The 13439-nt window shown below is 32.7% G+C and overlaps 1 protein-coding gene across 1 annotated transcript; it reads right to left on the reverse strand.

The window, feature by feature from the left end:
- Nucleotides 1-6086: 6086 nt before the first annotated feature.
- LOC113401497 (uncharacterized) lies at nt 6087-9356 on the reverse strand. The gene is made up of 5 exons (XM_026641430.2): nt 9225-9356; nt 8631-8746; nt 8188-8312; nt 7778-7906; nt 6087-6375 (listed from the first exon to the last, which is right to left on the reverse strand). The coding sequence occupies exons 2-5, from the start codon at nt 8721-8723 to the stop codon at nt 6180-6182; spliced, it is 543 nt and encodes a 180-aa protein (XP_026497215.2). The 5' UTR covers nt 8724-8746; nt 9225-9356; the 3' UTR covers nt 6087-6179.
- Between the last annotated feature and the right edge of the window lie 4083 nt (nt 9357-13439).

The following is a 13439-nucleotide window of genomic DNA, read 5'->3' on the forward strand; positions in this document are numbered from 1 at the left end:
ATTGGAACAGAGAGGAGAATAATCTCCAAAACTTTTCAAAAAGAGAGGAGGTCTTAGTCCAGCAGTGGGATTATTGCGGGTGTTATTTTACTTTTCTTAGTCTTGTTCTCAAGATATAAAACGTCCAATACAATTTCGATACATAATAATGATGTTAAAGTACTTATTTATTAGAGCCTGATGCAATATATTTATTCAATTGAAAAGTGCACGGATGATAATAACTACAGCACGATGTATACTCTGTGGACTGTTTGGCGACCTCAGAATACAAGACACGTAAACAGATTTTATTATCAGGACGCACAGATGTGTGCCGTCAAGTTCCAACACCACACTGTTGAATAGTTAAAAAAAATGTTCTTCTCTTGAGGATATACTAATAAGTAAATAATTGTATCGGTTAAATATCTGTCTACTTCAAAAAATAGTAATATTACTATGAAATGAACCGAGTGATTTCATTTTTGAATCAAATAGTTTGTGTGTCAGTTGAATGTATTTTATTTTTATCATTAGATTTGGAACTTGGCGCATAGCACACCAGTTTCCTGTGTTCTTCACTCGTGTGAGCCTTGATCAATTGTCGTCGACGCATTCTTTCAGAATGAAGGCTGTATTAGTCAGAACGCCGACAGTGTGAACAAACAATTATTCATTAATATTACTGCATATACGATAATAAAATAAGAAGAAGTTCGATTTTATTTTAGTCGAAGTGTTATTGTTTTCAAAGTAAAACTTTACAGGAGATTACAAATTGCAGATGTTCCCATAGCATTATGTAGATCTTGGTGGTAGGGCTTTGTGCAAGCCCGTCTGGGCATGTACCAACCACTCATCATATCTACTTCGAAGTTAAGGTTTGATGGTTAAGTCAGCCAAAGTTACTACAGGCACAACGAACATAACATATTCGTTTCCAAGGTCGGTGGCGTATTGAAGAAGTAAGGATTGGTTAATATTTCCCACAACACCAATGTCTTTGGACGTTAGTGACCATTTACCGTGGCCTTTTTGTCCGTTCGCCTACCTGTATATAATAAAAAAACATGAACGGATATTTCAAGGTCATTATATGCATTTTTTTTTCCAGGTCTACTTTGTTACGTCAGCTACTAGAGTAGCGAGGCAGTCACCTTTAATCACAGTGGTTTACATTAGAACCCAGTAATACAAAGTACTGATTATTATTATCAGAATAACCAGCGAGTCAGTGGTTCCCAGGGCAGCTCTGAATCCAGTCCTAGTACCACATCAAACGAGCCTTTAAAGAGGTCTACTCCAATATTAGTACTGTATTGCGCGTATACGCTTTGACTATCAATAAGAGTAACTAAATATTTTTCTTCGTCATCATAAAAAAAAAAATATGAAGAACCGTTTCACGCTTGCCTTTTTATTTATGTACTACAAATATTCTTAAAGTGTTTAACATAATATGTCGACGTAACAGAGTAAATATTATGTTTATAAGAGATTTATTCCGGCCGGTAAGTGTTTTAATAAATAATATGATTAATATCGCCCACTCAACGTAATATCATGAATACACTTATAAATATATCTTAAAGTACTTACATATTAATTATAACAACTACTTATTAAAATAATAACTTGAAAATGAATAAGGAAGGGATCAGGCGCGATTAACGTGGGTCAAGCCATGAAGCGGTGTTAGTATTGATTTAAAGAATTTCGAATTCAGTTAATGAGAACTAAACGTATATCATGCAATTTGCTAGAGCTCTCAAACAAACAGTTGAAGATATACACACATCACATTAACAGCCTGTAAGTTCCCCACTGCTGGGCTAAGGCCGCCTCTCCCTTTGAGAAGAAGGTTTGGAGCATATTCCTCGACGTTGCTCCAATGCGGGTTGGTTGGATTGGATACACATGTGGCAGAATTTCGTTGAAATTAGAAACATGCAGGTTTCCACACGATGGTTTCCTTCACCGCCGAGCACGAGATGAATTATAATCACGAATTAAGCACATGAAAATTCAGTGGTGCTTGCCTGGGTTTGAACTCGCAATCATCGATTAAGATGCACGCGTTGTAACCACTAGGCCATCTCGGCTCTCGGAAGATATATCTTATATAACACCATTCCACTAAACTACTTATATCAATTTTTAATTTTACTTCCTAACTTTCGAAAACAGTGTCATAGATAACACTGGTCAACCAAAAAAACCATTTTTTATTGTTTCCTGTTATTTTTTTTTTGTTTCTATCTCAAATTGTCGCGTATTTTTTAAATATGGCAACAATTTTTCTCTAACAGCTTTTGTTTTTGAGTTACAGCTAACTACCCTCATTTACTACTTTTATTTAGATTTGCGTTTTTTATGGGATATCTATCGGACTTTGTAAAAACTGCGTATCACCAATACTTTAATATGAAATTGTGTAATCAGGACAAGCCGTGGGTTCCTCATATTGTGATGAAAATTAACGGAATTAACCCTGGAAATCGAAATAAGTCATCTAAATCAAATCTAAATCTTCTAATGATCCAAATTTCTGTGATCCCGAACGAAATACATCAAATGAAAATTCTGATTCAGACTACAGATTTGGCCAAGAACAAAAAAAAAATTAAAGCTGTTATTTTGATGGGTCACAGATTAGGCGGATTTCGGACAATGGAAGAGCGTTATCAGGGGGGGTAGTACTCATGTGTGATGGCAGAATACTGCTGAAGTTTTTAACAAGATCTACCTAAAGTCATTCATTCAAGAAAATATTATAAAAGATCATTTCATTGTATTTAATAGAAATTTTGTTAACATAATGTATTAATTTTCTGTATTTTTTTCGTCAAAATAATAGAAATGTATATTTCAAAAAGTAAAGCTGTTAGCAATCTCCTAGTATTTTTTTCATAATCAGGGCCATAGAAATACCTAATAACAGAAATAAAACTAAAGAAAACAAAAACAAAACTTGTGTTGACCAGTGTAATTCAAACCAATGATATCGCGTCAATTAACTGTCAAATATTGTTTTTTATCTTTATTCCTCTTGTGATTGGCTACAACTAAAAACGTACCAACAGGCTCGATAGACGCTCTGCAATTCTTTTACAATGTAATTTAATATATTTTTTATGTTCGTTTGCAATCCAAGTAAGTTTAGTTAAGGATTAAATTTTTCTTTTTTAATATTTAATAATTTTAATACATTTAGTGCGATCGCTTTCAGGCCAAGGTCTTATCAATTTACCGATGAATAAATTTATAATTATTAAGTTCCAATTATTATCAACAAGCGTTCTTTGATTTATCGCCACATTCGCTTGTGTTATTTATCTCGACTATGCTATTATTCAATTAACGTTCTGCTATTATTTATTAAATGCAACGTAGACGACGTGACTCGACATGCATTTGGTGTGTACTTGCCTTTTTATTTGAAATAGGTAGGTCGACTGGCAAATGGTTAGTATTCACCAACGCTCGTAGATTGTCACTGTAAGAAATATTAACCATCATTTAAATCATCAATGCTACCAACCTTGGAAACTAAAATATCCTTTAAATTGGAACACGACAATACTTAAGCATTGCGGTGTGTCGGGCCTACCCGGGGACCTACCACCAAGTGAATTGTATTTGTTTATATTTATTTCTAGTATGTCACAGATGATGGTCGGATTTCGTTAGATATTTTTAGTTCTGCTTTTTTATTTATTTTCTATTTAGTATAACATTTTATTTTTTATATTATTGTTTAGCTTGCTGCTCGAGCTCCACAAGGGTACAATAAGGAAACGGAAGGAGAAAGGAACATAAAAAGAAAAAATCCTTTTTTCCGGCAAGGAAAGCTGAAATTGTCGGTTCCCGGGAGAATTCTCTTAACTGTAATATGCATGTATTATACATATAAACCTTCCTCTTGAATCGCTCTGATTGTAGATGAATACCGCGTTAAAATCCGTTGCGAAAGATATAGGTACATAAGCGTACAGACGGCGGGAAGCGACTTTGTTTTATACTATGTAGTGAAGACGTAGCCCTAAATGATAATCTTATTCAATGTCGTCTTATTATCTCGCGTGTTTGACACAGACACACTTCTCCTATCCCTTCTTATATGCACCAATAGATAATTATTGATTGATTACATTGTTTATTCAACGACGTTTGGTATAAAATGGAGGCAGGTCGAGTGATTATGTATTTAATTTACGAGTTTAAATCAGGGACTATTTTGCATCAGGCAGACAAATTAGGCTGACTATTATCTAGACTCTTAAGCTATTATCTTTGGATTCTATTAACACACCCTGTACAGCGCCGAATTCACCCTTACCTTGGCCCACTGTAATGCCATTATCGAAATTTTGCATAAAATTTATAAAGTTTCCATACACAATTTTTAAATAAATAAAGTGACGATTTATTCATATTAGAAAAATTATATTTTTTCTTAAATTATATTTCGTAGGATAAGCAAAGCATTTTCGATGAAGCGAATAATCTTTTTTCTTCTCATTTCTCATTATCTTAACATAGCCGCCCCGGAGCGTTAGCTCCAAGTGCCCCTAGTGTAAATCTGTACCTGGTCCTAATTCAATTGGCGGAAAAAAATATCTGTTGTGTTTATGGTCGGTTCATCTCGGTAGAATTAACATTTAGTATTATTAACTAACTTGTAAGAGTACTCGAATACATAAATTTAATCTAGGCATTCTTAATTTGTTTTATCTAGCCTAGATTCTAGACAGCCTATGTCATCTAGGAAACAGGAAATTACTAAGAGTTTTCTACAGAATTGAAACATTTGCACTCATTGTTTGAATAGGTGTAACTGTGTTTCATGTTTATGGAATTTGAAGATATTAATATAATATAAACGTATTTTTTGAATTTCAATGTCATCGTGAGTTTCAAACATATTTAACAAGAATATTAAATCTTCCTTTTTCACGTTATAGTCTAACTTAAAGCGGTAGAAACGGTGAAGCGCAACTACTTATATGATTCGGCTTCGCTCGGATGAAATTTATTAATAAACAGAATAATATGTGTACTTAGTACGATAATATCAAGTTGGTTTGTTTATTTTATAACGTTCATTTATGAATACTGAAATGGGCAAGAACTCTTTCTCAAACTCAAACTCAAATTCCTTTATTCAATATAGAACCATTACACTTACTTATTGATTGTCAAATTAAACACTACCACCGTCTCCCATATAAGCTGGTCCACCGGGTTAAACCTCAGCGTGCTATGGAAAGGGCTATGCTCGGAAATCTACTTTTATATAATATGTTAGAAGAATATCACATAAACTTATTTAGTTTTTCTAATATAAGCTTTAGAATATGACTGGTGTTCGGGAATTTTGCTGGCACGCCTGGTCTATGTTCCAGTTTGAAGAGATACCAAATTTTCTTTGACCTGACCCTGACCCTGACTGTTTGAAATAAAACTTTATCGCTGAAAACTTCTTAAAGCGAGGTCCGTCGTCGACAAGGCTCTCTAATTCAAGACCAATCGATTGTTGTATTATATTTTAACTTACAATTTGGAGGTAAAAACTATTCTATGCATTTTTTTTAATCGTAAACGTAACGGAAAGTCAAATACGATAGCATTTTGAGAAGTCTTGTAATACGAGGCGCTTCTTGATATCATAGTTCGTATTTAAATGAGATCTTTTCTGTTACATGAGATAATAACGCCATTGCTTGATATCATTGGACTAAACTGAATAAATTAATATACTTATATACATACACACACAACACTAAGCCTTTATTAGCAGTGCGTATAAACGGTGAGTCAAGGTTAATACTCTATTTTAGTAAGTTAAGGGCTTTGTGCAAGTCAACCCGCCAATCACATACTCTCCCGCTAAACAGCGATACTTGGTGTTGTGTGCTCCGTGAAGGGTGAGTGAGTCAATGTAGCCACAGGAACAAGGGGCATAATATCTTAGTTTCCAAGGCTGGGGACACTTCTTCGATATATGATGGCTAATATTTCAAAAGGTATTTCAGGTGGTCCTTAAAAATGGAATGTATGGTAGTTTCAACATCAATCAAGAAATCAAAACATTTTACATTGTATTGTGATTTATTCAGATGCCTTTATAACGTTATTGTAGTTTACAACATACTGTAATATTGGGTAATGAAAACAGTACAGAAAACTTTAAAAAATTAGCCAATAATCTCAGCTTGATACATGGACAGTACAAGGAATCCCATCGCGTAAACCACAAGCACCATATCCATGGCGGCTGCAAAGAAATCTCTGGATATATGATTCTCAGCTACACGTCGGATATGACATCTTACGTGACTGCAGACTCTTCCCAATTGAGATAAAAACATTTCCGCGGTATTCAATATGGTGCTGAAAATAAAATTAGTTGAAAGCGCCATCTATTGGGCTTTCTTTGTAGTATTAAATAGTTATTACTACATTTATAAAAGCGTCATCTATCGTAAATTATTGAAACTATATATTTTCATATATATATATATATATATTTACATAAAATACTATTAGCAAATACTAAAATAAAACAATAGTTTAGGATAAGTAAAAAAATAGTGTAAGTAAATATATATCGAATTATTTTTTGAGTTATTTTAAAGAGCAATTAAATCATAAACCAATATTGTTCCTAAAAATTTCACTAGATGGCATTATACTAAAGTTAAGTAGTATATTAAATTGGTTAAGGTAGAATTTTGCTAGATGGCGTTTGTATACGTAAAATAGGACTTAAAATTTGGCATTTTTTTATAAATTAGTTTATCAAAGTACGCAATTTTTTAATATACCAAAGAGACGTGGGCTCAAGTTAGGAGAAGAGTTTAAATTTAACAAAGTGCATTAAGCAAAAAAAAAAATGGAACTGCGTAGTTTTGAATTAATTACAAATTCCACGGATCAATTGCCAACCGTCATGCAGTGGGGCATTATAGGTCCCCACCAGCTGTGGGAAAGTCAGGGGGTGTGCAGTCCCGTTTAAGTTCTGTTATAGAATTGTAACAGTGTGGCATCATCCTACTACGGGGCTTAAGGCTCTTGTACTGTTGGGAGGAAAACCTTGGAGCTAAATCCATAACGCTGTTTCAATACGGATTGGAGCAAACACATCTGACTCCGCTTAATCAGCACATGCAAACTTAGTGGTGTTTACTCGGGTTGGAACCCGTAAGATTCATATAAGTTAACTATGGATTACTCGGTTACTATAGTAGCGGCACGCTATGATGGCCGTTTTGACGTTTGCCCGCTCATGAAGTTTCGTATTTAATAAATAATTACATCAAAGGAGCAAATTGTTGTTCTTTATTGTCAATAGTGACGTGCAGTTAGTCATAAAATTTATCGAATGTGATTTCTAAACTACAAATATTAGGGTACCGCGAAGATAACTTTTTTATTTATTTTTTTGCGTAAACGTGTACGTCACACTCTCACACTCGACCTCGTAGTCGGTGTTATATTTGTGTTTTTTTATGTAATGTGTTTATAAAGTTATTCATTCTAATTCCAATTTTTGATTTAAATTGATTTCGTTCGAATATATTACTTAAACTTATTTTATATTTTTTTTATTAAACCTTTTTAATCAGATACTACTTGCAACAAAAACTTGAATTAAATTACTTGCAAAAAAACAAAGATTTGAATATATTATATCGATAATAAATTTACATTTCACATCACTTTTTTAATGTGTCAAAACGGCCATCGTATCTTGCCGCTAGTATAGTGTTACCATAAATAAATATACATCAACCTGGGTGAACATCTCCAACGGGTAGTATTGTTTAGTGAGAAAAGTGGGAGAAGCATAGCCAGCATGTACCACATGCCTGCTTGGTCGGAACCTGTTGCTGTTAGAGTTGAACGCTGGATTACAGCCGCCCTGTTAAATATAATAATAAATAAAGGCAGATACAAAGAGATACCTACGTCATTATAACATTAAATATTTTGAAGAAAAGAGGAGAAACATTTTTTCGATCCTAAAGCATCTGAACAGAGAACATTTACTCCTAAGAAAGTAGCTATGATGTGTAAATATGGTATTGAAAACTTAACAGAACGAGTAATTAAAAAACACATGGAGTCGCGCAATAAGAAAAAATATGTTGATTTTAGCTATAAGACGAAACTGCAAACAGAACTAGTTTACATATGGTCTACCTGCTTCCTTGAACTCCCGTGGTCTCGGTGCGGTTATAGCTACCATTTATCCAATGGTCAACATCCCTGCTGAATACACTCCCGTCACTAGCCATTGTGTAGGAGGAAGAGCTTTTAGGACTGGTCTGGCAAAAGGTATGATTTCAAAATTAGCAAAAATGAACTAAAAAAATAACGTCATCCCCATGATTTCCTGTAATCTCGGGAGTGCTTTAGTGAAAAGGGACAGAAATGTGTAACAGAAACCCGAAAGCCCGAGAAGATTTGATCAATGCGCGCGATGCTAGAGTTGACCGTCAGATGATACCAATTAATTTTTCGAGAGGATTCAATGTTAATGTTGCACTGCATATGCTTCTACGCACTTGTTTTGTATCGTAACTGGTATTTTGATAGTAGACAGACACAGCCCAAAGAAAATGTACAGAATAATATGTTTAAACCTCGGTTTCTTCTAGTACTTCTGGAAGTCTTAGTATCGAAGCGTGAAGCGATGATTCCAAAGAATTTTCTAAAAACTCTCTAGCAACCTCCATATTTAAGAAAACGATATCAGAATCTGTAAATGCATATACATATATTATAGCACACTGAACACTCACATTTCAGACTTGACTTGGCTTGATTGGAACACTTAAGATCTGGAATTTCAATTTAGAACAGCTACTTGCTACCTAAATTCCCATTGTTAGAATTAATCGATCATATATTTTATTATTGACTCTTGGTACTTATATAGAATTATAGCGCCATTATTTTAAATGACGATTAAGGCATGGCAAAAACACCTAAAAGTTTCCACCTTAAAACCACGAGCGGAGCCGCGGACGACAACTAGTACGAAATGAAATTACTTATCCGCTGCACATAATATAGCGATATATATCATTAAGTTAATATCACCACTGTTATTATTTTTTGAGTTATCTCCCACCCCCCCCCACACACGCACATTAACGTATCGGTCAAAGACTGCTAACTCGATTATTACTATACAGATGACGCTTGTTACATTGCAAATTAATGTTATTTATAACCTTTTACTTTTTGATTATAAGTTGAATTTTCAGAGTTTCCACTCGGTAAGTAATTTGTCTAGCGGTAGCACACGCCGCTGTGTTACGGCGTGGCTAGTTAGATATTATATCTAATTCATTTTGATTCTGTAACAGAATGAGGAAGGATAACGATGAAAATTTTTGATAACTATGACAGACGTCTTGTTTAGTCAATTTTTGTTTCTTTTTTTCAAGAACAAATTACGTCCATGTGTATGTATATGTAACAACTTCTTTACAATATATCCACAATGAAAATTGTTTTATTTATTTATTTATTTATTTATTTAGAACTACCAACAAAAGATACAATAATTCGTGTACAGCAGTAATTTTTAGTAATACATTTCAATTGTTCTTTTACTTATTGTATCTAAATGCTATCTTACACTTAAAATATTTATAAATAAGACTGAGAAACTCATAAGTTCCACAATTTAAATTAAATAGGCATGTTTATTAAATATATTTCTCTACTGTGCACAATAATATACGAATGCTAACGTCACACAAATACATAAATATTATGTAAAACATTGGGTCACTTTTGCAATTATTTTTATTTAGGTGAAATATATCTAAACGAACACTTTCAATTATGGTAGCAAAGGTTTTATTTTGTCACAGCTTATTCTGGCAGAATACTTACATACCTTCATCTGACTGGAATTATAATCTTTGGAAAATCAAGTATGACGACGTCCGTGGTCGAGTAGTGTGTAAACCAGTTTTCATGGGTAGCCACTCCGAGGTCCCGGGTTCGATTCCCGGCCGAGTCGATGTAGAAAAAGTTCATTAGTTTTCTATGTTGTCTTCGGTCTGGGTGTTTGTGGTACCGTCGTTACTTCTGATTTTCCATAACACAAGTGCTTTAGCTACTTACATTGGGCTCAGAGTAATGTATGTGACGTTGTCCAATTTAAAAAAAAAAAATAACAAGTATTCTGAGGCTCGAACAAGCAACATTTTGCTTATATTTATGGTGGTCTAGCTTAATTTACTATCAGGCGTATATTTAACATAATTTATAACTGACTTCCACACTTGACTGACCAATTTAATTAAATTATCAACAAAAATCCACCATCTTACAATTAATTGGTTAATTCGGTAGCCCGTGGCGGAATGTGCAAGGACAAAGTAACTTTTTTTACACCACTTTATTCTATTCTTTATGTCATTCTTTGTGTGGTCTGTGTAAAAAGGCGCGAACCACTGGGCGCCATTGTTCGAATACGATTTGAATTTGGAACGCAGACGTCCCGCCGTTTCATTATTCGCGGGTGCCCTCGTGAAAAAAGGTTTTTTAATGTCAATTGATTTGAAACCTTTTTTTAATTTGGGTCTTTTATCATACCGAGTAGATGGACTCAATTAGTTGAAATTAGACAAAAAAAGTCAAAATAACATGAATTATGCTATATTTTTAATTTATAGTACGTAAATGAAATGTTCATTATGCTGGATACTTATTACCGTGACAATCATTGTTGAGACCTTTTTTAAAGTTTTATACAGACAAATTATTTATTGCAGTGTTGCCCGCGTTACATTTAGGTATACCTAAATTGTAATGGTAAAATTTTGGCGATCAGGCGTTATTTCGACTAAAGAAGTCATACGAATAATTACGACAGGATCAGACGAGGAAAACACCAGGACTGGACTTCGGTAAAGCCTCGAGGCTCAAGAAACCCTCATTAATATTTTTCTTACATTTTATTATTATTTATATTTAATAATAATGCATTTTACGCAACTATTGTAAGTACTCAATGTTATTGATATAATAAACAATATAACCAATAAGAATCGGCGTTCAAAGAAAAATCGTCGTTTTTAGTTTTAAACCAACAACATAAAAAGAAATCCAACCTAATTCTGAGAAAAAGGAGTAATGATATTAAGCTATTAAATACAATAATCACTTGTGTGCACTTGTCGTGGTGTTGCTGGTGATGACTTAATCAACACATCCTGCGATCAGGCCGCAATGACAGTCATAAACATAACGATAATCTACTATAATCTGTGCTGCTTTTATTATCTGTGGTTACTAAATTGTAACGGATTTTCTTGGTAGTCTTGTTGCGATCTGTTTATTTAATTTTTTATAAGCCGAATAATACTAATGAGTAATTTATACTAGCAAAGGTAGATGTTAAATTGTTATTAAAATAGTTTATACATTTTTAGTTTTACATAAATAATATTACATTTGTTCAAAGTTATAGAAGCGTCTATAATATTTCATATATATTTATGGCAAATACAAAACAGTTCAGTACCTTTTTCTTCTCCATTTGTTAATCGATTTCATTTATTTTTTGAATTGGTACCGATGGTAGAGTATAATGTAAAAGAATTAAAAAAATATATGTAAATAGGAGTAAAAACATGCTTATTCAAATATTTTTCCTTACTTTTTTTTTTAAATAATAATTGATTATGGTCGTCGAACACTGGCTTATATCAAAATTCATAGAATCCCTCTTGTTTTCGTTTTCGTATTAGTTTTTACATCGAATAGATGTATCCAAGTCTGTATTTTTTTTTAAATCAATCGTTTTTTTTTCACTTTCTAGTGACCATGGTCTTGTCACTGCGGGAAGCCGCTACCGATGAGATGTGGAGAATTGGCGATTTTTTTTCTACATTTGGCACCTTGATATAGGTCAGCGTCATGTTAGGATTTTAATTGATTGTTTTTTTTTTATTTAAATAAAATTAATTATTTCTTAAATATGATTTTTCTAGTATCGATTGTCAGCAATGTTATTCGATAGGAAATTAATTAGTCTCTTACTCGTGGAGTTTTTATTGATAATCAATGTCAAAATATCAATTTCATCCATTTCATGATCGTGTCGTTATATGTATGTTAGTATACACTGAAACACACTCGCACTTCTCTCTCAGACACACACTTCTTTTTTGGACAGTCCTGTAATTAAAATATTTTTAATAAAATATCTTCAACAGAATATATAAAAATTGTGCATACATGTGTCTAGACTTAAGAAACATTTCAACTAAGAAAAAAAACATAAGCTCCTGTTACTTATCGAAAACATAAAAAAAATATATTCACCAAAATAGCAATAAAATCATCTTACGATTTGAATATTTAATGTATTCAAAATTGAATGCGTCTAACAAATGTTACACACGTTCCCATAAAGCAAATTAATTCGTATAAGTAGCATCATCACTTAAACGACAATCGCTTCATCCTTTCATCCTGCCATCAGAGTCAAATATTTGACCGTGATATAAAAAAATCAAAAAATCCTCCATATGGCTTAATGAATTCTAAGTCAACCCTTTATTTGCCGACGAGGTATCATTTAGACCCCATTATAATATTTAATGCTAAACAAACATGGAATTTTTGCCCCGAAATGACTTTATCGAGCTTTAGGAGTATGTGTGAGCTTTGAAAAATTGGGCTACTAGACGATAATAGCTCTTATCGTGCAATAAATAGAGATGTATATTGATTAATTTGCAAAGCAGTTATGGTATTATATTTTTGTATTGGTAATCTGTGATTATTTTTAATGTTTGTAGAATTATTTAAAATAAAGGGTTGTTTTTTTTTTTCGTTGATGTCTTATTGTTGAATTAATTATGTTATTTATGTAGTTAGGAGTTTTATTTTGTAAAATATTCCGATATTTTGTTATTTGAAAAATTAAACTCGTTATTATGTATAAAAATATTTATTATTATTTTAGGACTTGAGTACTTAATCATTTTATAAATAATTCTTAAATAAACAATATATTATGATTATGTTTCTTAACAGGAGGTTATTTCAAATGCATATTTAACATTCGTATTTTAATTAAAATTAGTAACAAAATATTTATTATATTTCGTGATAAAATATTTTCAAACTTTATTCTTTGAGTCTTCAAAAGTAACCCTACGACATTATCCTTTTGAGATTCCCGCTTACGAAGGGTTAACCGTCATTTAACCCACCATACTTAGTTCGCGCTTCGATTTATGGAAATTAACTATATTTAGTTAAACGGACCTTTTGATGTTAATGACCTTATTATTTTTTTGTCTCAATAACTTAGTTCGAGGTAATAACATGAAATGTTTGTTCTGGATGACTATTTAATTCTTTAACAGCTGGTTTTAGAATTTACAATGATTACAGGTCCTAGTCTTAAGTAATACGAT

This window comes from Vanessa tameamea, chromosome 12 (assembly GCF_037043105.1).
Source record: "Vanessa tameamea isolate UH-Manoa-2023 chromosome 12, ilVanTame1 primary haplotype, whole genome shotgun sequence".
Classification (NCBI taxonomy): Eukaryota; Metazoa; Arthropoda; class Insecta; order Lepidoptera; family Nymphalidae; genus Vanessa; species Vanessa tameamea.